The 24,736-nt window shown below is 33.0% G+C and overlaps 2 protein-coding genes across 4 annotated transcripts; one reads left to right on the top strand and one right to left on the bottom strand.

The window, feature by feature from the left end:
• The first annotated feature begins 4,639 nt into the window (after positions 1 to 4,639).
• On the top strand, positions 4,640 to 19,247 carry LOC149424030 (cilia- and flagella-associated protein 43). Of its 2 annotated transcripts, XM_089631134.1 has the most exons (22): positions 4,640 to 4,860; positions 6,026 to 6,271; positions 7,248 to 7,383; positions 7,664 to 7,830; positions 7,926 to 8,076; positions 9,195 to 9,407; positions 9,624 to 9,835; positions 10,497 to 10,783; positions 11,957 to 12,188; positions 12,558 to 12,678; positions 12,793 to 12,911; positions 12,993 to 13,160; positions 13,254 to 13,555; positions 13,755 to 13,949; positions 14,020 to 14,145; positions 14,230 to 14,335; positions 14,471 to 14,629; positions 15,293 to 15,406; positions 15,676 to 15,819; positions 16,220 to 16,372; positions 16,467 to 16,603; positions 17,119 to 19,247. In XM_089631134.1, the coding sequence occupies exons 1-22, from the start codon at positions 4,717 to 4,719 to the stop codon at positions 17,252 to 17,254; spliced, it is 3,768 nt and encodes a 1,255-aa protein (XP_089487260.1). In that variant the 5' UTR covers positions 4,640 to 4,716; the 3' UTR covers positions 17,255 to 19,247. The 2 variants fall into 2 exon arrangements, with proteins under 2 accessions (XP_089487260.1, XP_089487261.1); XM_089631135.1 differs by lacking the exons at positions 4,640 to 4,860; positions 6,026 to 6,271; positions 7,248 to 7,383; ... (2 more) ...; positions 9,195 to 9,407; positions 9,624 to 9,835 and adding an exon at positions 10,331 to 10,383.
• A 211-nt stretch (positions 19,248 to 19,458) lies between these two features.
• Positions 19,459 to 23,687, bottom strand: LOC149424029 (uncharacterized). 2 transcript variants are annotated; one of them, XM_089631133.1, is made up of 7 exons: positions 23,515 to 23,647; positions 23,235 to 23,314; positions 22,925 to 23,051; positions 22,135 to 22,205; positions 21,842 to 22,034; positions 20,821 to 20,945; positions 19,459 to 20,544 (listed from the first exon to the last, which is right to left on the bottom strand). In XM_089631133.1, exons 2-7 carry the CDS (start codon positions 23,244 to 23,246, stop codon positions 20,413 to 20,415), a joined length of 660 nt encoding a protein of 219 aa, XP_089487259.1. In that variant the 5' UTR covers positions 23,247 to 23,314; positions 23,515 to 23,647; the 3' UTR covers positions 19,459 to 20,412. The 2 variants fall into 2 exon arrangements, with proteins under 2 accessions (XP_089487259.1, XP_089487258.1); XM_089631132.1 differs by lacking the exon at positions 23,235 to 23,314 and having other exon boundaries at positions 23,515 to 23,687.
• Between the last annotated feature and the right edge of the window lie 1,049 nt (positions 23,688 to 24,736).

The following is a 24,736-nucleotide window of genomic DNA, read 5'->3' as shown; positions in this document are numbered from 1 at the left end:
AGTTCATTTAACAAACAAGGGAAACTATACATTTCGATTTTTTGAAATGTTTTTAAAATTGTCAATTTTTATCTGTGAATTAGATTTAATTTAATTTTGGTTTAACATCTATAAATTTTTTTTGCAAAAAATTCAGAAATACAAAAAAAAGCTTTTAAATGTAATTATCTTCCTTGTAAAGCATTAAATAATAAATAGTTTTAACATAAATTTGTTTTATCATCTCCTTTCGGAAAGTACCACTAATTTGAAAACGCCGTTTGGTCAAAAATATTTACTTGGACTTTTTTTAACATACCCACATTTTCCTAATAGCCATTTAGGTGTTGCCATAAGTCAGACTGTATTTCTGGATTTTTATTTGTTTTGTTACTATGGAAATAGAATAACAGACAATAAACAAATTCACAAGCGGTTGGAAAAATAATGTCCTAGAAGCTAGGAAAAATAAACCTGATGGTTTATTTATGAATAAAACATACATTGAAATAGCTAAAATATTATACAAAAAATGTCCGAAGGCGAGGATAGTGAAGATATTCACGCAGAAGAAACCATCAAGTAATGAAATATTTAACCTTTTTATCAACAATGCTTGGTCATTTATTTTACAAGAACTATTTTTATAAATTCGTATTTTTGAATTTCTTAGATGGGCCTCCTTACAAGATGTCAGCAGTCTCAGATTTTTGGGAAAGGATGTATATGCTTTATGTGATAAATTACATATATATTTTTATGATATTACAAATAGAAGTGAGTTGATATACAACGCTACTAATCCATCTAATGGAGACGGGGTGGAATGCTTTGCAGGTAAATATGTAATATTAATAAATTATATGTATCATTATTAGGTTCCATGATAACTCAACAAAGTGACAATTCAACACACTTTTAAAAAGTGATATAAAGTCATTAGAAACAATGAAAATTTTTTTTTTAACCTAACCTACTTAACCCAGTTAATAAAGTTTTTGTTTCATCACTTTCCATGACTTTATATAACTTTTTAAAGATGTGATGAATTATCATTGTGATGATTTATCCGGTCACCCATAATTATTATTTAAAAAAAATGTTATTTCTTTTTAACTAATCTATTAAGGTTGGTATATTTCAAAATCCATTCAATTTGACGACCATCAAACTGACAATTAGCACAATTTTGAATTTTTTGCATTTGAACATTCCGCATTAAACATCAGTTTTCGGCTTGTTTCAATTTTTGATCAAATTGTGATTAGCTGTCAAGCATAACGGTCATGTTGTTAGGCTTGTCAGCTGCACAATTTGATTAAAAGCTGAAGCGGGCCGAACATCTGCATTTAATGAGAACTTTTGACTTCAAGTGTGATGTTTGAAAAACTGTGTCCATTAATATATATATCTTTATATTTCAGGACATAGAACATTACAATTATTTGTTTTTGCTGAAGTATGCAAATCTCCTAGAATATTTCTTCTTACATATCCAGATTTCAAAATAATGCGTATTATGAAAGGTAACAAAAGTACCTCTTTCTGTCTATATATTCTCAATTTAAAAACTCTACTGTTCCAGATGTCATGTAATTTCTTCTATTCCAGATTCTTCCGTAACTGCTTATGCCGCCGTGGGTCTGACAGAGTTGGAGCAGATTGTCTCGTTGTCCGCTTATCCAAACTACATTTTAACAGTTTGGTGCTGGAGAACTAACCGAAAACTTATATCCTGTGACACGGGCGTCAGATCACCCAACTTTTTCTTTAGGTTCTTATGGAAATGTTTTATGCCCTATTTATATTTAAAATATCTCTGATTACGATCTTCAGCATTCTATATCACACCTACGATTTATTTATACAAACTTATTGTGGCATGAGTATAGAACTTTTTTAAAGCAGAAATCTGATTATTTGCCTCAGAACAATCACTTGAGCAGTCTACTCTTGTGTCGTGAAATTTACACAGCTTTTCTGTGTGAAATTTTTAAGCCAACACAACTGTCAGCTCTCCGGTTGGTTTCCATAATGAGTCACAGAGCTTTGAAATAGTCAGTGTTTAAACTAGAGCAAAGGTGGGTACTATCTTTCAGTTAAGAATGGAGATTCAGAACATAGGCTGCTCCCGCGGCCGCGTGCATTAAGAATGTGGACAATTTTTTTTCTGCTTAGACTCGCACACGGGTCACCACTGCTGTATACAAATGATTTCAAAAGTTTTATTTTATTTTAATATGACGTTTAAATTAGAAGCTGAATATTGATTTTAATAAAATTGACAGGAGTACCTTATTGTAGGGAAATATTCTTACCTTACAAAATGAAAAAGGTTTATCATAGGTACCTAGTCAATATTGTGCACACAGAAGTAATTTTTGGCAGTTTGAATAATGTTTCTAAAGTAACTTATTTATAATATTATCATCCACTTTTATAACATTAATTTATTGTTGTTTACAGATGCAGTTTGTCCCTTAGTTTGATATTACATGGCTGGGAGAAGAGATACTGCATTTGGGAGGTGGCCCCGTGCTACAAAACGTGCATGTTCCTTAAAAGACAACTTCGGGGGCATATACCTAAGATTGCCGACATAACATGGACTCCCGAAGGAAATATTTATTGCATTGATAAAGAAGCAAATATATATTCAGTTAGTCTTATAATCACAAATATATATTCTGTTAGTCTTCTAATCACAAATATATATTCAGTTAGTCTTCTAATCACAAATATATATTCAGTTAGTCTTCTAATCACAAATATATATTCAGTTAGTCTTCTAATCACAAAATTGAGACCATTGAAGTTATTTAAGTTACATATAAAATAATCTTTATGTAATCGTAACCGTCACGCTGTAATATTATTTTAAGTACCTAAGCACTGATGATGGATGTGGGATTACTTCTATTCTAATCTGCTGCTTAGAATAGAAGCTGTTTGTTGACTGACCGGCTAGTAGCTGAGTTGACAAATGTGTCAGGTTCCCATTGTGGCCTCAATTCCCCGGCTATCTATGACCTCAATCATTGCTCAAGCAATATTTTCGATTATATTAAATTATTATGGTATTAGGAGTTTTTCAAACATTGTCAGGTTATTTGTAATCCGGGACTGTTTCAAATATTGTCAGGCTATTCATAATACAGGACTTTCAAATATTGTCATGCTATTCATAATACAGGACTTTCAAATATTGTCAGGCTATTCATAACACAGGACTTTCAAATATTGTCAGGTTATTCGAAATACGGGATTGCTTAAAATATTTCAGGTTATTTTTAATCCGGGACTGTTTCAAATATTGTTAGGTTATTACTAGTTGTTTCGCAGAAATTCACGTATGACAAAGTCATCGAAAATCCATTCAGTTCAATTCTGTTTTTTTGACAGTTGAAAAGTTTCCGATAAATGTCGATTAAAGCCAGTGTCGCTTTGTTACGCTTGTTAACTTATACCAATTTGATATAAAGCTGAAACGCACCTAGAATCGGCTTTTAACTGGGACCTCTTTAAAAAAATATATAAAATGGCACTGAATAGCCAACATAATGATACATTTGAATTTCTGCGAAAACAAGTGAGCCTAAGGACGGGTTGTTTCACAGAATTTGAACAATTCATCAAGTTAAAATTCAAGTTCTGTGAAAGTTTTATTATTAATTCATCATGGGCCGGTTGTTCCACAGTATTTAGATACTAACAGAATTTGATTAGGACTTTAATATTAGCTTTGAAATTTGATTAATAATTGTAACTAGTCGTCTTTCTTTTTAAAGAAAATATCTGAGGTTGGGAGAGTAAGTTGTGAAGTTATTTATTTGGGTAAAATGTTGTTTCTAGATATTAAGTGATGGTATCGGAATGATAGTGGTAAAAGAATGGACAGCAAGCGGGATTGGTGTAATCCCTCCCTCCATTGCGTACTTTAAAAATGGATTGGTCGTTTACGGACCTGAATTAGAACTAAAGGTAACTAATTACACTAACATAAGCGTATTATGACTAAAAAGCAGATATCTGTTTATTTGTCTGAAGGAGCAAAAACTTTCAAACGGTGGAATTCAATTATTTTTAGCTTGCATAATTATTTCCATCATGAGCCACAGAGCTTTGAAATTTTAATTAAATTGTAAAAAAAGAAGCCATTTGGTTTATTCCATATTTTGCAATCGTTCAATAGGAAAGCAGATAGTATAGTAGCAGTAGCATGTAGTAGTAAAGGATGTTGTTGTGGTATTTTAATAAAAATATTTCTTTCAGCATTTTATAAAAGTCAATAAGGAATGGGTTATAGATTGGAGTTATTCTCCCGAAACTACCGTATTGAAAATGACTGCAGGTGGCCTGGGAGAGACTTTAGTCATTGTTTGCAAGAGTGGAAAGGTTCTTCAAATTGATTACGATCATGATAAAGTAACAACTAAATTACTATTCTTTCGGCAACGGTTAGAAAACCTTCTCTTTTAAAATAGTATTTGCTAAGCAAAAATATTATTATAATTTATCAAGGTTAGCCTGTTTCCAACTCCATCCCATTTGATGCCGTCAAATAGACGATCAGCGCCATTTTGATTTTTTGACATTTGAACAGTCTGTCTTAAATGCAGATTCTCGGTCCGTTTCAGCTTTTGTTTTGGGAACCGTTCAATTATGATCGTCAATTTAATGGTAACAAAGTGTGAAACACTTCTACCCAATAGTGTATTGTTTTGAATTGTTTTAAAAATGTTTTCTGTTATTGATTTTCTAACAAGGTTATTTTTTAGGCATATTAGGTGGATTGGAATTTTAAATCCTTTTGGAAATACCATTGTGACTGTTAACAAATTCCACGTTATATGTTTATGGAACTCTATTACCGGCCAAGTGGTAATTATTTTATTATACAGAATATAGTTATTATATAATATTATCATTCATCTCATCTTATTTCATCTTCTTCCCCTTGTCATATTTGGGTCGAATTTGAGCTACTTAAGTGGCCTTCTTCCATTGTAGGCCCGACTTCTTGTGTTTCTTGAGGCAGCCCACTGGACGTCTTCCCTATAGAATTACAATACACGCAGGATCAATAAAAACCTCAAATGCACTGTGTTAGGTGTTAAGTATTATCAGCGCATTGGATCCTGGCTCCTTGGCAAGTCGACGCCCGGAGTGGAGTCCTCCAATTGCCCTGCAACAACCGGCCCTGAGTACAAATATAATAACATATCGTTGACAGGTCGGCGGATGAGTTGACATCGCGTTTGGGTCCCACCCAGGCGTAGTGTGTTCAGTTCCTCAGCTGGCTAAATCCTCCATCACAACACAAACAACATTTTCCGCTTACTGTGGTGGTATTAGGAGATTTTAAAATATTGTCAGGTTATTCGTAACCCGTGAGTGTTTGTCTTTATATATATTATAAACTGTGTAACTCCGTTTTTCTCGAACATAAGATTTTTATGCCATTAGTCCCACTTCGAATAGTAAGTAAGTGTCCCTTGTACCATTTTGTAGAATTAATTAAACTTCCTAACTCCGTTTTAAAATAGAAAGCCAGTTAACTTACAAATGTTTAATGATCGAAAATAAACAAAAAAAAAATTGGTTTTTCTGAACATAAATAAAAATTATTTAACTACAACGTTTTTTGGGTCTCCTATAAAATTAAAAAAATGGTAGTTACGAGTTCTACGAATTAAGCTGACGATATTATACATTCTCATTACTCTAAGATTCAATGATTACCAACATTGGTTCCCATTGGCTTCAAATTGCTTGTAATGATGACTGTGGATAACACAACGTAGGCTCTTTAACTGTGTCCAATCAGGCTAACTATACGAGGAGATACAAAGACCAATTGGCCACTCACGTAACATGTTTTTTTCTTTCACTTTGTAATATGTATTTTGTGTTTACGTATTTAGTGATTACTTTATAATGTGTAAATTGTTAACCTCGATACTTGCTATTAGTCATAGTGATGTGAAAAATTATGGTTTATCTTTTATAAGAAGAAATAAATAAATAAAAATAATGTTTATTCCAGTTTTCAAGAACACAAATGAGCAATCCAGTTAATTGCATTAGTTGTTCGCCGGTTGCACCTCTGATTGCAATGTGCATCAGATCCGTACAAGACTATGGAATTTGTATTATGCACGGTGAAACTCAGCTCAAAGTAATGTGCTCCAAAAACCTAACTGAGGAAGTTCTGGACCATGTGGTTTGGTCTGCTAGCGGAAATGAACTGGTTGCTTCAGCTCTATCGACTGGTCAGATATTCTTTTTGAAGGTAAATAGATGGTCCTATTATATTAGCGCCTGATAAATCTTCATCATAAAATACCTATATTATATTACGATTCTTTAAGATTTTTTTTATTTTTTTTTTTTATAGTGAATACCTCACAAGAGTCCCAACTGCTCCCGTCTGGAGCCAGTGAGACTATGGCATCCCCAATTGGGGGATGTTGTGAGGCTGAAGGTATGTGGGGAAGGGAAAGAGGAAGGTGGGGAAGTACCTGGCTATTCAGATCTAGTCACTAAACACGGCTAAAGCCATTTGGAGCAACGTTTCAATTCTGAATGGTGGTCTTACACCAGGGCGATACTGGTAGTATCTTCCACTCTGGAACGTGCCGCAAATATACTATATATTATTTTAATTAATTAATTGTGAAATAACACAAATTAATCAAATTAAATTTATTTGCGCACGCCGGGTTCGAACCCGCGACCTTCGGAATGGCAGTCCAATGCGTTACCACTGGACTATGCCGGCCGTCATAAGATGGTCATAATGAAGGTTAATTTTCAAACCGATGACCTACCGAATTTTTAATGTTGTGTTTATAAAGCTACATATACACACAAGGAGTATAATATGTGGGCGTGGCCTATCTCATTGTATCGATGGCCATACAATCCTGAACGATATATCTGCGATGGTTGTATGGGATTTTATAGCTACACATACTATTTAAAAAATGGTGACCGGATAACTCATCAAAATGATAATTCATCACATCTTTAAAAAGGTATATAAAGTAATGGAAAATTATGAAAAAAAAACATTATTAACTGGGTTAAGTAGGTTAGGTTAGGTTTAAATTTATTTTTTTCATCGTCTAATGACTTTATATCACTTTTTAAAAGTGTGTTGAATTGTCACTGTGTTGAGTTATCATGGAACCTTAAAAAATATATTATATCCCTCGTGTGTTAAGCTACATGTACATTTTTAATGCATTATTTTTTAATTATTTTAGTACAAGAGCCCCCCAAGCATAGATATTGTGAATATGATTAATTTTAAAAACAGTCTCGTAGACTGCTGGACTATGCCAATTGGGAAAGAACTATATTTCATGGGTCTTGGATTGATAGTTAATGTTTACACAAATAGTAAGTTTGAATCAATCTTTTTAAAAATATACGTAGTTAGTTTGAAACAAAATCTACACATCACACACATAAGAGGTCGAAGATGCCCAAGGAAGACATGGCACGATCAAGTGAAAAAAATACTTTAATTACAATACAATACTATCATTTCCATCTTAAAAATACACCCAGTTGTCAGGTACTCTAGAATTCACAACCTCAAAACTTTACCCCGAACCATTTCAGTCCCGCTGGGTACACGTTAACTAGTAATATGTATATATTTTCTCTCTTTTAACAGTTCCAGAAAAAGTTTTGATATGCTATAATTTTGTATCCTGTAAAGAAATGTCTGTTTACGGAAGAATTGAACTAACATTGCTGAAAGTCGTTCATCTGGAAAACAATTTGATGATTGGAATAAACACAATGCCGAAGGAATTTCAAGTCTTCAGTGTCAATTTAGAGGTTTGATTTCGACAATACATATTTGCAACATCGTTTTATTAAGTGCATATCGCTGATATTATAATAAATACATATTATATTTTCGTTTTTAACAGGAGGCGTTTTTAAAATTGAGCATTGACAACCTCATTCCTCTGGGTTTCGAAATTTCAGGAATCTCCTTTGTAAAAGATAAAGGAGGTGTCCTAACATGGGGAATGGATGGGTATATACTTTACAAAGTGTCTATTTTTGAACCAGATTTGAGTAAGTAGATCAAAGTACATTGAATTTGACAAAAATTCCGACCCGTCTTACAAGTTTAACTTAGAACTTTATACAAAAATTTACATTATTTTGTTCTTCGTAATGCAAGATCATTTACTAACAGAATCGCAATACAAAGAACATAATATGAAACCCTTGTTCGGAGTATCCTTGAATATAGCTCCATTATTTGGGCCCCTTCTGAACAAAACCATATCCTAGAAATTGAAAAGTACAAAGAAGGTTTATGCGTTATCTATATACGATAGAATATATTATGTACTATCCATTCCTATATCCATCCTTGTTCTTAACAGGAATGCTCGATTTAAACACCTTAGAAGCACGCCGAAAAATATTTTTGGGCAAACATTTATTTAAACTAATCACTGGAACTATACTTAGGACGGGTTGTTTCAAATAATAATTCATCAAATTTCAAAGTTAATTTTCAAGTACTGTGAAAGTTCTTTTCAAGTTGTGTTATTATTTAAGTTCTTTCAAGTAACTGGCCTATAATTATATAAAAACATAATTTGAATAGGACATTCACAGAACTCGAAAATGAACGCTGAAATTTGATGAATTGTTCAAATTCTATGAAACAACCCATCCTAAATCCACTTCTATTAAAAGAGTTTAACTTATAAGTGCCTAACAAGTATACTCGTGGAAGGTCCCCTGCACTTTTCCATACTCCGAAAGCGAGGACTTCTGCCTAACAGAATGCGCCAATCAACAAAGAGACTCAACTGCTTAACGTTTCTGCATTGACCATCGACATTTTCAAAGTCACTTATAGACAGTTCTATCTTTTGACAAATGTCACAAAACAGTAAGACTGCCCCCATGACCTTTTACACTTAAATGTATCCCAAATTTGTGATCTTCTCCGTAATATACTAGTGCATAACTGTTTTATGGAGAACATGAATAAATAAGCAAAGGGATAAATAATATATTATGTGTGTACTTCACCTTCACACAAGCTTCACCATTTGAAATTTATAATAATAAGTCTCTATGTAGTAACTATAATATTTTTAGCATTATCAAATTTATTTACTAATTGGGTTGCAAACATACATATTTACAAAACGCAATTAAATCTTTTCCAGAGTTCAAAATAAAGGCCAAACATATTTTTGATGAGGGTTTAAGATATGTCTTAATGGATCCTCAACAGAGGTACGCTCTCTCTTTGACCTACAATGGGAACTTAACAGTTCACAATGTTTCTTCAAATGTCAATGCCAAACCTGCTGATCTATCGGGCAAGTTAATTATACCTGAACAAACTACTATGGATGATATCTTCGAAGATTCTGACGGTATGTATATAAAAATAATACAACCCATTCAGTAGTTGGTTGCGTCGCTGTTTGAAGACACATCGATAGTTCCTTTTTTGATGGTAAAATTAGCAGGATTCTGGACCCAGAACGCTCCTTTACAAACCTAAGGACTCCCTGTCACTGCTGGGAGATTATAAAAATCTTTAGCACCTCGCGTATTATTATTTTTCATGTATTATCTTTTATTATTAGAAACATGGATACACCGTATGGAACTAATAAAGAAAAACCAGGAAACTTCTAAGTGGGCGGAGCTAAGAAACGCTCTTCAACGAGACTTTGACACTTTACAGCGGAAACTGTTAATTTTACTGGAAGATAATATTTCTGCTCCACCAATGCATCAGCTGCCTTTGAATATATTTAATTTGCATATTGATGCGCAGACTCAAAGGGAAAAAAAAGTATGCAAATATCGTAATTTTATTTTAATCTTTACCTCAATATTTAATTACATTCAATTGACAAGCTCCATAATACAATGGTGAGGGCTTTAACTCTGGGGCCAGAGAAAGTAATATGAATAATAATATCATACTTTTTACCCACCTTCACCACCAGAAATAATAATAACCTGGGAATGGTTGGTGAACAAAAGACTCCCAAAATTGTTTTTAACCCATCCCATTCGCAGTTATATTTAGTGACACTGACCATGGCAACTGAATTAATTGATGTGCGAACGTGTCTTGAATTTATTGATGTAGTAAAAATAACATTCCTCTTTGTTTTTGGATTTATTTAATACAAATATATTTTTTAATATAAAACAAATTAAATTAATTTTTTAAATTAAAAAAAATTTACATAAGATGGCAATGCATACTACATTTTACATAAAAAAAAAAATACATTTTATCGAGAGGCTTAAATTATGGCAGCTCGGAGGGAAGGCCTTCTAAGACAGCCGCCCTAAATTGTGGCGGGCCAGACGGAATGGGTTAAACGTGCAGTAGGTAAATTACTATTCATAACTGTACTATCGCATAATATTATTAGAGCGGGTATCTCTACTACCTGATTAAAATTAAAATTAATATTTGAAATTCGAAAATATAACATTAGGCGGCTGAAGAACGTGAGAGGGTTCGAGAAGCGACGGAGGAACAAATCAAAAATCAGGATGCGGTCACCGCTTGGATCAAAGCCAAGTGTTGGGATACAATGGACATTGTCGGTAAAGAATTGCACGCAATATGTACACCGGATTTTGTGGAGAACTATGCTCTTAATCCACAAACACACGCAGACAAGGCTGCTGGAACCATAGTAGAAAGTTTAAGGCGCATTGAAACAATGAAGGATGATAATGTATTTAAGCCATGGATACCTCCGATTCCTTCAGAAGTTACGTGAGTATTTGTGGGAATTTTTAACTAATTTATTTATAAGGACGGGTTGTTTCACATAATTTGAACAATTCATCAAATTTCAAAGTTAATTTTCAAGTTCTGTGAAGGTTCTATTCAAGTTCTGTTATTATTTCAGTTTTGTGAAGCCCCTGGCCAATAATGATATGATGATAGAACTTAAATAGAACCTTCACAGAACTTGAAAATCAACTTTGAAATTTGATGAATTTTTTAAATTCCGTGAAACAGCCAGTCCTCAGTATTTAAAAAAAAATTATGTACTTAAATCAAAATGAATAATGATATTATTTTAGTTTTTTATTATTGTGACAGCTGTTTCGGCGTTCAAGGCCATTTTCAAACTGTTCGAAACAGAGAAGAAGAAAACTCAAATTTACAAGTTGTCTTTAACCTAGTGGTATAGGTGGGAAACTGGTGAATCTACATCACAGAGTACACTAAATATTATATTTATTTGACTGAGCATTTTTATTTAAATTTTTTTTTTAAACTATTTCGTTTTTTTCGGCAACTACAAAATTTCGGAGCCGGGTCTATGCTTCGACATATTTAAAATTACATTTATTTTATATTTCATCATAATTTACAAAGAGGGTCGGGCAAAATTATTTTATTAAATAAGTATAATTAACTCGCAATATGTAATTGCGAAAGTTGCTTCTAAAATCATGACTTCTGGCCTATCTCTTAATAGTATAAAAAAAAGTCGCTCTCCGCATCTGTCTGTTTGTGCACTTAGTTCTTCTAAACTACGTAACAGATTTTGATAGGGTTTTCACTATCATTTAGAGATTTTCTTCCGGAAGGTTTACATATATGATACAAGCATATAATAATTATGGAAAGTTGAGAAAAGTCGATGTTATTCAAGACGTAAAAATATATTTTCTTTATGGTATAATATGTCTATATTCCAAGGATAACCCTCAGCAACTCCAGGTACACGTCAGCTAGTATTTTATAATCTGAAACACAATTAAATAAAGTAGAACATATTATGTATTTGCTATACTTTTCAGTAACAAAATAATTATTCAGTGTGGTCAAGTATTTTGGCCTCAATCCAAATTTATGTTTTATATTAAAGAGGCCGCGCTGCCTTTCCTCTTAGTTGAGCTTACAATAATAAATGCATTGTTTTGTATCTCACAGGTTAGTTGAATCGGAATTAAGCGTTGAGAAGAGTGAAGTAGTAGAACAACCAGCTGATAATATCTCTGACGAGTTGAAAGTTGAGGTCAGTGAGACAGCTACGATAGAAGAGTTTATTTACCAGATAACTGGTTCATCGGCTCATTTGTTCATAACGCCTCTACCCCACAGCTACGTACAGATGCTCACACAGTCCAATTTACAAATGAGATGGCAAACCACAATGACGGAAGTAAGTCTCGTTAACCTTTTGTCTCTTACCAGTTGTTGACGTGCTTTATTGCTGCACCGGAATTGGTGTTCTTGTAAAGAGTTTTGTTGTATTTCCCTTGAGATAATTGTATTACTAAGTGGCGCTACAGAAAATTGAGCATTTATATATAGATACATACATACGCAATTCGTTTTGTTGACTGAGTGTTTGTAGCAAAGACCTGTTTTAACTCGACCATTTGACATTTCATATGTCTGTAAATTTGTTTGTTACGTTCAAGTTCCGGTCAAAATGGTGGCAGCTTAGCTCAAAATCATTTTTCTGTATATAAGTAGCTATTCTGGATTGATTTTTTCGTATTACTACATATGTGATATTTTTTTATAGCAAATCACTCACATGACTAAATTGTGGTTCAATAAGCAGTTCAACGAAATGATGTCGAATAAACAAAAGGAACTTGGAATGATAGAAGATAAAAATAAAAGACTGAATGTCATCATATCAGGTGAGTTTTTCACCTAATTTATTGGTTTAACATTTCAAACACGTAATAAAATTTATGGTCGATGGATTGATATAATCTGCCAATGAGAAGTTATATATTTAATTATGTTTTTAGAGTTAAACATATTGTCTTCGTTGAAAGGGAGTGATGATGTGATTGATATTTATATTAACGATCCACAATGGGCTCAGGAAGAAATCCCAACTAAACTTATAACTGTAGAGGAAAATGAGGTAAAACTTCAAATAAAAATTCAGCAAAACAATATTATTTGATAATACAGAAGAAAAGACTACAAAAATGATTTTTTTCAGGTTGATATAACTCCATATATAAGTCCAAGTCAAGTAGTCATACCGCCACCGGATTTAGGGCCGAAAGATGACTTCCGAGAAAAGGCTCTCATGTATATGATGGATGGTGTATTGGAAAAGCTTTGGCATGAAGAAATTAAAAAGCTGATTCCTAAGCCCCAATGCATGGTAAAGCATTTCCCCTTAAAATCACAATCATTTATGAGTATATGTATGTTTGAGATCACTCAATCGTGATGGATGAACAACTTTTTCTTGTAGCTTACCAAAGAACCAGAAGACTATGAAGAAGAAGATCTCAAACTGATAATGGAGTGGGAAAAGCAGGTTGAATTCCGCAATGAAGAACGTGAAAAGTACCGGAAGATGTTACGTTCAGAATATGGGAAACTTTCTGCAGCTTTGAATGAAATGATCAGTAGATTCAATCAAAAAGTCAAAGATTTTTATCTCCTTAAACTGAAAGTTGAATCTGCCATAGGACAAGAAAATTTGAAAGTTATGCGTTTAAGAGTAGGCCATTTGGACCGTATAGAAACCACTGAAAAAATGCATGAACTGGAGTAAGTATAAAAGTATATCCATTATAAATAAGTAAGCACTCAATTCATAGACCCATTAGGCCATCACCCATATTTCCGCTAATTCCCTTGACAGTAGCGCAGTTAACGAAGTTCACTAGGGCTGCCATTGGGTGTTGGATTCATAAGTTAAGTTATGTGTATAATCTAGGCTTAGATAAAGCTCTTTCTTGCATTTTAGACTCCAGATGGCTAATAATGAAAAAGATTTGGATAAAAATCAGAAGGATATTCAAGACATTCAAACCCAGCAGTCAGATTGTATTGCAGCTTATGAAGGACTGATGGCCCGCGATCGAAATCTGGATAAGAATTTCAAATCCAGCTTCAGCGATGTTTCTCCTATTGTTGCAGATTTGTGTTATAAACTTTTTAAGTGTGTAAATTTCTATAATAAGGTATTGCTTCAAAGTAAACAACCAATAGCTCATCGATTTTATTTGTAGGAAGCGTCCAAAATGGCAACAGAGGGCTTCAATGACTGCCGGAGTTTTGTATGAAATGGCATATGCATGCTTAACTAAGGAAAAGCCAGAGTTTTTGCACATCGATTGTCATGAGTTCTTAAAAGGGCAAGTGGTACTCAATAAATTAATATTATAGTATTAAATACTAATGTTAGTTACACTTTTATCTTATTGTTATTAATAATACAGGCTAGATCAACTGGATTTGATAAGTAACATGCCGCCGGTACTGGATGAAACAGTTTGGACTACTATGTGCAAGCTCAGAAGAATTAAAGTTGATAATGAAATCAAGGTAATGGCTTACTAGATTTTTACACCATTTTTAAATATTCTCTCTACAATACTTTCTGAGGCCGACGGTAAGGGGTGGAGCAGCAAACAAACATTAAATCTAATTAATTATTCGAGGATGTTTTTTAACATATAGATAAAAGCTTCGTGTGCAGAAACAGCTGATGTTGAAGCGACTTATGCATTATGGCAAAAACGCAGCTCAAATTTGAAACTAGCTGGCCAAAGAATGCGTCATGAGTTGACCCAGCATCGCATCAGTATAGAAAATGCTGCAAAAAATATTTCAATACAGGTAAATTATTTCAGAATCCTACTTACATTATTTGATCATACATTCATACATGGATTATGTTCTATGTCACAAATTGAAATCTTTAATACCCTTATTAAAATACTCCCGGTGGGAACGGTAGCTACCTTTTCTTAAGCCGGTCCTATTTGAATGGCGGAAAAGGCATTGATGTCCGATAATTTTATATCATCTCTTTGTAAGGGTCCCAAAAATATGTATTTAAAAATGTGTATCAAGTGTTCATTGAGGAAGAATATTTCATCAAAAATAAACTAATTTAAACCCGTAGAACGGGTAATACATCCTTACACTTATCGCATCGGAGATGCGGAAGTTTTTTTTAAATTGATTTTAACAAAAAATAAAAAATTTTATAAATTTTTTACAAATGAATATCACCTACATGGCCCAACACTGACTTTAGCTTCATTATAACAAAATTAGGCTTTAATTTCAGAAAGTAAATTTATAGTTGGGATGTGGTGAGTACTACGTAAAAACTTTCATGCAAATATACACATTATTTTAAAAGATCTGTTTAAAAAAAAAACAATTTTCTCGAATGGGACCCTTGTTTTCGCCCGCGTGAATTTTGTTAATAGAAATATTTCAAAACGTCTTTCATAAGAAGCTATCTCGGTTAATATTATTGTCTTATTTAAGATTGTAATCAAAAGCGGATTTGTCGAAACGGAAACATCTGGACATGCGGAAGATTTTGACAGTGCAGTTTTAATAAAGCTGGATGAAGTTGATGCTGTGAATGTGAAAATATTGGTATCAATATTTTATTACAATTTATTATTGCACATATATACTCATTTAGACAAGTGCTCATAAAGTAGTTAGTAGCGTTATTTCAGTCTATAAAAAGTAAACTTTTCCAACTCTTTACAGTAATATTATTTCCACCTTACCCAGTTTTCAGGTACATTAGGATTCATAACTTCAAAACTTTACTCCAAACCATTTAAAACCCCGAGCAACAGCTAGTAGGAACCAAGACTAATTTATTAAATTTATAAAAAATTAATTATATATTTTAGGAAGCGGGTCAATCAAAAATTAAAGCCATGCGTGCGACAACAAGCTTCAAAAAGCACATTTTGTCGATGGAGTGGGAACACGCTAGACTGAAAATGAAGATACGCCATCTTCAGCAAGATCTCTACGACTTGGAAAGAATTAAAGTAAATTATTGTACATGTAAATACATATTGGTCAAGAGCTTCTGGCAAACAAAAATATGTCTAGTTGTTGGAACCTTCATAACATTAATAGCACAACCGATATGTTTACACTAAGGCCTAATCCTAGTTTCTTTTCCAACCTTTTGGAATTATTATCCACAGTTTTTTGGTCAAAAGCTTATTCAACTCTTTGGAAAGCAAAAGTAGGTCTAGTTGTTTGAACCTCTTTGACATTAACAGCATGACTGTTATGATTACACTAAGGCCCAAGTTTCTTTCTCAACCTTTCTTTGGGATGTATCTAATGTGTTTTCGCAGTCAATATAATAGTAGTACATTGTTAATTTAACAAAAAAAAAGAATAATTTAAATCTATTAAATACCAAATTTCGCATTTCAGGTGACTAAAGAAATCAGGAGTTATCTTCAAGAAAAAACCAAAAAAACTCTTTTACGTAAGAATAATGCCAGTATTGAGAGTAAGATGGAAAACACAAAAGTGTCTTTCAATAATCAGGTGTATGGTTATATTCAGCGGGTAGAGGAACTAGAGGTTCGCATTTTACATTATTTGTTAAATTAGTTACTTCTTTTAGGTTAGAATAAAAAAATGTTTATCATTCTTTATAAATTTGGGTTTTCTAAAGATGAAGGTGGGCTCGTTCAGAACCAACATTCAGAACACTGATGAATACATTGAACGTTTGAAGATAAAGGTATCTGAGAAACACCACGCCGAGGATCCTGCAGCTACGAAAAAGAAACAGAAGATTCGAGCTACTAGGTAATGTAAAATCCCTTTGAATTTATATACATACTGAGCCACGCATTGCCGTGGCTCAGTATGTCCGTGCAAATAGAGAAACAATAGGGTGTGTTGCTTTTACGACCAACAGATGGCGCTGTTTTCCAAAAAAGCATGTTTTTACCTGTCACAGGTGATATCTTTATAATAAGTTGTGTCGAAATTTCAAAGTAATCAGTGAAGCACTTTTGGAGATTTAAGATTTTGAACAAATGAACATTAAATTTTTTATTTATATAGACAGATAATGAACAATGGTTTCAAGCACTTTTCCTTTTTAGGCAAATTTGAAAGGAAATTGATGAGGTTTATTTTCAAATTTACTTTCGAAGAAGGTAAATAGTTTGCAATGACTGAATTAAATTATTAATTAACAACATTTTTCTAACGTAATATAATCATCTACCTAATGGTAGTGTATTATTACAGGTAGTATTAAAAGCATTTTAGCCAAGATGTGAATTATTTATAACAATAAAATGATGTTGTTTTAGAATGGAAGTCATGGTGACACGAAGCAAACTATTGAGTGATGTACAGAAACAGCACATCGCAATAGTTTTGTTACAAACGGAGTTGGAACTTCAGCGCTTGAGGACCTTCCCAACCTTGACCATAGCCAAAAAGTGAAACATATTATGTAGTTTAGTAGATACGTAATTAATCATAAAACAATCTGTTTATAAATGCGGGCAGTAGGAGAAATCTGAGCAACCACATAGTTTTGTTACTGTATAATGTATAAATGTGTGGGATAACTCAGTGACCCTCTTAATTAGGATGTGTGTTTTGTTATTGTCATCATGTATAAATGTATGGGATAACTCAGTAATTAGGATGTGTGTTTTGTTACTGTCATAATGTAAAATATGGGATTACTCAGTGACCCCGTTAATTAGAATGTGTGTTTTGGTTGCCATTTAGGCATGTCGAAGATAAAAACAAGTATGTATTAAATTTAATAATTTCATTTATTTAATTGGTTTCTTGTATCGATTTCTTACTAAAAATTGCCCTAAGCCAAGACATAATACATAACTAAAACAGGAATAGAATGTTCAGATTTACATTCATAGAGTATGTTAATAAATGTGTTTGATAACAATAATAATTTTTAGTTTTATTACTTATATGTTTATTAACTAAGTATTTGTGACAATAATCATAGTTTCGTCTTACTAGGATGTTTAAAAAAAAGTACTTTTCCACATGCTCGCTTACACAGGTATAACTGAAACTTGATGATGTAGTGTAAATACAGAGTGTCACTTTCTAAGAAAATATATTTTAACCTCTTAAGGACCACGCCCGAGTATATGTACTCGGGCGGCTATTATGTGCCAGAATTTGGAATTCATACTAAAGAAAATTTTTAATTATTTTTTCACACTATGCACCACAACATCAATATTCAGTCCCATTTTGGGCCCGAAATGGCTTTTATATGAGGATATATATTTTGAATTCATTGATAAAAAAAAGGTGTTTTTTTTCCATTTTTAATTTTTAAATGATTACTGAAGGGGTTAAGGAAATAAAAAGTTATAAATACAGGTGGTGTGAACCTCGAGTTTTATGCGTTTACAATCTACACCGTAAAGCAAAACAATTAGTATTGTTATTATTAAATAAATAAAATTTTGTAGGACTACAAAAAATATTATGTTAAAATTCTAAAAAATTAGTTAATAATTTTAATTGTATTTAATCTAAAATGTGTAACTGCTGAAGATGCGTGTAAGATGCGTGTACCTCATCAACGATTCATAATAAAACAAAATGGAGTATTGCAACGGGGATTTCAGGCCTGATTTTATGAGCAGAACACAAAACATTCTATGGTAATGTATAAAGATTGTTGCACACATATCACCCCAGCACCAGATCAGCATCGTCTCAGCTCGAGTCGTTCCAAATTCTTTGTATAAAACTCCACACTAATCAGCATCATAACGGTATCGCCTCGCCTTGGACAAGCTAGTGAAATGAGGCGAGGCGGGGCCAATCTAATACCGAGCTGATACGTGAGCGATAAAACCTTAAATTGGAACCAGGTCAGCTAAAGTTTATAATATTTGGCATTGTAACTAAGATTATTTATTTATACGCCAAAGAGGTCTTTTACCTAAAAGTGATATGTGAAAGCATAAGTGTGATATTCTCGATATTAGTTTATGAGCTCACCCATAGAGGGCCCTAGATTAGTCTATTAGGTTACCCATAGATAGAGATAGCTAGATAGCTGTCGAGTATTGTAGAGACCGATTGGATAATAAATAAGGTGAGAACTTCAAGGTCGGGGTTCATATTATTCCTGCTAATTAAGTGTTTTGTTGAAGCCGGAGTTATATAATAAGAAAGTTTGTGAAAAAACCCTGGAGGCACAACAATAAGTACACAGGAGTGTATCTGTATTATATTATAAAGTAGAAAATTAATAGTAGTAATTAATAACAAACTTTAATTTGTTATTTTTTTATTTCTGGTGGAGACCAGTCATCAAATTGGGCAAATTTTATATTTTTGTATGGCAAAAAAAAATTCTATTTGAGACCAAATATTTTCATTCAAATAATAATAGAGGTACATACAATATTATTAAAAAGAACAGTGCTATAATTTTCCTAAAATAATAGTATTTTAATGTATTGATTTTAAAACAATTATATTATGTTTGTTAGCTTCGTCAGGAAATACATTTCAACTTTTTAAATATAAGGGATTAAAACAATTCTTAACATTTTAATACTAGCTTGTATTATGTCAAATAGTTTTTCTTGTTTATAATCTGCTAATTAATGTAACTACAAATTAACATGAAAAGTATTTGTTGTAGCTAATGATATTTACGATAATTACTTAGGTATTACATTTCTGCATTATTTTATCTGTATTATGTCTGTAAAAGCCCTACGGACATTCAATAAATGAGTGATTATTATGAATTACATATTTATAAAAATAAAATTATCGAGTGATAAGTCCCCTTTTCCTATTTGATAATTTTACTGTTGTTTGGAAAATGTAGTTTGTTCCCGTCTGCTTTACGGCAAATACTCCTTAACCTAATATTTTGTCTTGGCTGTAACAATACTTATAAGCTAAACTATTGTGTTTCTTAACCGTTTGAGTGCCAAAAAAATTCATACAGTTGCTTGTAAAATGCCACCAAAAAAACATTATTTTTTATGAAACTATATATTTTTTAAAACCCCATAAATTCTTAGAATTTTCAAGGATTTCAATGATTTTATCGGTGTTTTATTAAAGAATATTGGTTTAGAATCACGCGGAGGAGGATCCCGAAGTCCAGGCGTTTTGAAAAAATGAGAATTTTACGTACAGACGTACGCGGGAATCAGAACACGACTGACGCAATCGACGGAAATCGACGATTGGCAATCTTCGTTAAAACACGAATCGACGAAAATCGACGATTGGCACCCAAACGGTTAAATAAATTGCAGATGACAACACTCAACCCTATTTATGGAACAAGGAATAAATCATTGACACCACTTGTACAGGGTGGGTTAAAACAACATAATTAATTATTATATCTAGTAAATTTGACTTATTGTATACTAAGTATTGTGTACTATAAGGATATAACATAAAGTGCTAATACAAATATTACCTAATTGCAGTTTAAAATTGAGCTTAAAAAAATTGTAAACGTTAAGAATTGTTGTTACGAAAACTATTGTGTTTTACATTATGCTAGCATATTAAAAAAACTACCTACGCTATATGTTATCCAACAATCTAAATGGATAAATGGAGACACTTCAGAGGGCAGTCCTTTCGTCGTACACGATGACGGCGTCTGCGTTAAGACACTGGCTTTGTGATTTGCTGAGCGCAATGACGGCCGCATCGTCATTGCGCATGCGATTTCTACGCTTTTTGCTGAATTTCACCTAGAATTGCAGACATTTCAATAAGAAGTCAAATTATTAAAATAATATAAATAGTGAACATAGATTTTTACATATTCTTCTTTTTCCATCTTTTTCCACCGATTTCATGGTGCTCGTATGTTTTTAATAAGACCCATTTCATTCCACTTTAAAGTAATATAAATAAAATCAAGGAAAATAATGCATCATCTAACAAAGATAGGTATTATTAGGAAATGACCGAAAAAATGATATTAATTTAAATATTAAAAATATATAAATTTGTATATGTATTACCTTGGCATAAAGTTGATACATGTCATCCTCAGTTGAAAGTGGACGCTGTTTGGAGCGCAAGAATGCCGGCAGTGACCTGGTCTTCAGAGAATCTTCACTCCCGGCACTAACCATATCATCCAACACTGAAATCATCCTATATTGTTAATTCCTGTAGACTTGTATGACATATTATTTTCTATTCAATGAAAGTAAAACTGCCATTATCCACCAATGTAAAATGTTCAACATTAAACAAAAAACTAGTTGCATGTATCCTAATTCATTTTTAATTGCAAGCTTGTACATGTTGGTATAGATTAGTTTTATCAAATCAATCATTTTTAGATTTGTTTCTGCTCTAAAATCAAATGTATTTTGAATAGTGGCGGTTTGGCAGTTCAACATGTACTGTAACTATTAAAAATTAGTCTTGAAAAACGTTTGGTTTTGATATTTCTATGTCCAAACGCAGTTGGTTAATGCCTACAATAATCGGGACGAATCTTTCATACACTTGCAGTACCGCAAATGGCCGAATTGAGTTTCTTACATAGCTACAATTTAGTGTGGGTTTTTGGCAATGTCCTTATGTGTGCTTTTGGACGGTCTCAGTGAAGAAATTTCATTTTTTTAAATTTCAAAATAATGCATCTTGATGTGAAATTATTCTCTTTCATGCTTGCGTAAAATGAATATTTTGAAAAATCGTTTCTTTGAATACAACTAGCTATTCTGGAGAAACTACCTATGGTAGATTATTATTATTTTGTAAATATATAAACACATTATCTGGTAAGATGGTGAAATTTACAAAAACCTATTTTTTTCAAAAACAAGTCGGTTATTACGAAAATAGAATCAGCTGGCGCATCACGATAATTTAGTGCCGGCACATAGAGTTAAGTAAGAAATGTGGCTTGTGAAATGACGGAGGAATATTTAGCTAATAATTGATCCCACATCTGGGTGGGAACCTAATGGTTTAGACCACTCTGCTACTATCCGGAAATTAATATATTTGTATAAGAATTTGACTCACTATTGCTGGAAGCATATTGCGCCGTTATTTCAGAAATGGTTGGCGTATTGTTCATGTATCCATGGCTCACTATGTGCTCTTGGCTTCTATCCTGATGCATATTATAGGTGGGTATTTCAGAGTAGTACGGAGTGATGTTGGTGTGGCAAATGTGACCGGCATAGCTAACTGGCCTCGCCGGTGGTCTCGGTATCTGGAAATTTTAAATTTTATATGTACCCACCAAATTAAATTAATGGCATTATACGTATTTCTGATTTGGTTTTATGTACACATAAACATGAAAAAAATACCTGTATATCTGGTGCGTGATACATATTCCAATGTATTTCTTTAGAACTTTCCCTATGATTACAAGGCTCCACTAAAAAATAAATTTCATTGTTTTGTATATTATTTAATAAATGGATTAATTTTTCTTTTTTATCGGAGAAAACACAGATACAGAGAGTAAAAAACATTGATTGGAGAATTCGCCTCCTTCTAACTATTTCTCAAAGATTAAACATAAGTTTTGCTGGCTCGCAGCAATTATTATCTCATGGAGTGACGTAGGCCAAAGAACAAATCTTCATATAATAATATAGGGAGGCTTGTTCTTTGGTCTTAGTCGCTTGTAGTATATTACTAGCGCAGACCTGTGAAAAATAAAGCTTTCTTGAAAACAAAAAAGCGCAAACCCTTGAAAATTCTTAAAATCAGACTTTACTTGTCAAGATTAATCCTAAGAAATTTAAACAAAAGAAATACACATTTCAATTATAGAATGAAAATAATTTTCTGGTAAAAGAATTATATCATAGATAGGTAGTTCATCGCTTGTTCCAATTTTGAATATTACATTATAGGTAGGTACTTCCACCTGTATTAATTCTTGACACAACGAGTTCCAATTTTGAAAACGACACTTATTCAAAACAAATCTGATTTCATCGAAACAAAGTTACAATCATAGACAGACAAGTGAAATTATTATTTTTGATGATACTCCAGCTGGTCATAATGAGAAATGATGTGAATCAGATAATGTGGATTAGATAATAATTGTGTGATGGGGTGGTAAACGTGATTCCCCGTACTCACTGTGAGGCTTCTGGTTCTGGTGGCGAGGCATTAGGCAGCAGTAACAGATAACGAGTAACAGAATAATGACACCAAACACTCCTCCACACAGCCAAACTAACCAGACACCAATACCATTTATGTCATCCTGGAAACAAAACAAAAAACATTTCAGAACTTGTTGATTTAATTACAAAATAATCATTTAATTCTGCATGTACATTCCATGCACTTCCATACTATAGTAACTATAGAACTGTTCTACTTATATATTTAATAATTACTATGGTAATAATGAAAGAAATTTCTATAATCTGTAAGTATTCATAACCTGTGGTGGCATTTCAGAACTCAATAACGCTGACGTCTGGAAGACGCGGATATTCCGCGAATCCCAGAATGGTACATTTTCTGCAACAAAACCCCTCTTTAATTATTATAATAATTGGTATCTGCTAAATCGAACACTAAGCAATTAAAATAGGTATGTAAGTAAAAATCGATTCCATTATAAAGAGATTGAAGCGAAAATTGGAAACATATCACGGCTTTCCGTTTGTTTGTTTCTAATCAATAAAACAATAAAGTAATGATGATAAAATAAAACTCACACTTTGTAAATGGTGGATGTTTTTATCCTGAATCCATAAAAAAGGTCGGGTATTTAAACTATTTGCGTCTATATGCACAAAGGCGTTCAGTCTGTGCATCCATCTATACTCTATCCAGTTATTAGAAATGAAATTAAATTGAGTCGCGCATAGCTGACATCGCGCATGCGATTTGATGCAGATCACGCCAAATGTCAAAATCAAATGAAGATAAAACGCGCCATTGGTGCTAACTGGTTGCCAGTACTAAAAATACTTTAAAAGGAAATATTTTGTAGCAATGGAGTTTAGAGAGAAAGCATTTTGTAGCATCAGTTTACAAGGAGTATAAGCAGCAGTTAATGTTACGGGAGCTATTTTAAACATTTTGAAAAGGCAGTCCGTAAACATGACCAAGGAACCCTTGGGAATAAATATACTCAATAATTCAAAACTCATACAAAATTCTGTTTTTCCTCCTTCATATATAATCCGGGTCTCTTTAAAGGTGCCTGTAAACGATCAAATTTGTTTGTCAAATTTACGTGTTTGTCAAATTATTTGAACGTTTGCGGCCTTGTTTGATGTGCTTGTCAAACAAACTACGTGTTTGACGTGTTTGTCAGAAATTCTGATTGACGGAAAGTTTGAACGATATTTGACAACATGTTTGAACGTTTGCGGGGGTGTTTATCAAACAAACGTCAGTTTCTTCTGGTTCTGTACGTAATATATCCCTAAGCAAATTTTCATGGGTATATTTAGCTCTTAATTTTAGCCATTCTCTAGACCAGGGGTCTCCAAACTTTTCAGCCGGAGGGCCACGTTGACTACTCCAGTGAGTTCGAAGGGCCAAAACCGTTTTAATTTCTAGACACCCGTATTTTCTGTCCTAGGGAAGGGGGGAAGGTAGACAATAGAATTTTCAGGGATGAAAATATAGCTTTAGATAACGTAGCTTTGAAGATAATTTTTGATACTCGTTTCTCAGACCTTGATATCATTGCGAATCAAATAAAGATTTTTCAAAAAAATCCTCTTGATATATTCGCGCGATACTTGTGGACGCAATGTATTGGTGCCAAGTACCTCGCCAACGAGCATATTTATTAATTTGCACGAAAAAATTCGCGGAATTTTCGCCCCTTCTGAGCAAGGTCTCAGCCATTAGCTGTCGCGGGTCCTTGATGACACTGGTCATAAGATGTCGCGGGCCGGATGGAAGACACTGGCGGGCCGGATA

Source organism: Hesperophylax consimilis, chromosome 4 (genome assembly GCF_061612785.1).
Source record: "Hesperophylax consimilis isolate HC1 chromosome 4, BYU_Hcon_1.0, whole genome shotgun sequence".
NCBI lineage: Eukaryota > Metazoa > Arthropoda > Insecta > Trichoptera > Limnephilidae > Hesperophylax > Hesperophylax consimilis.
This window is presented reverse-complemented; position numbering and strand designations above follow the sequence as displayed.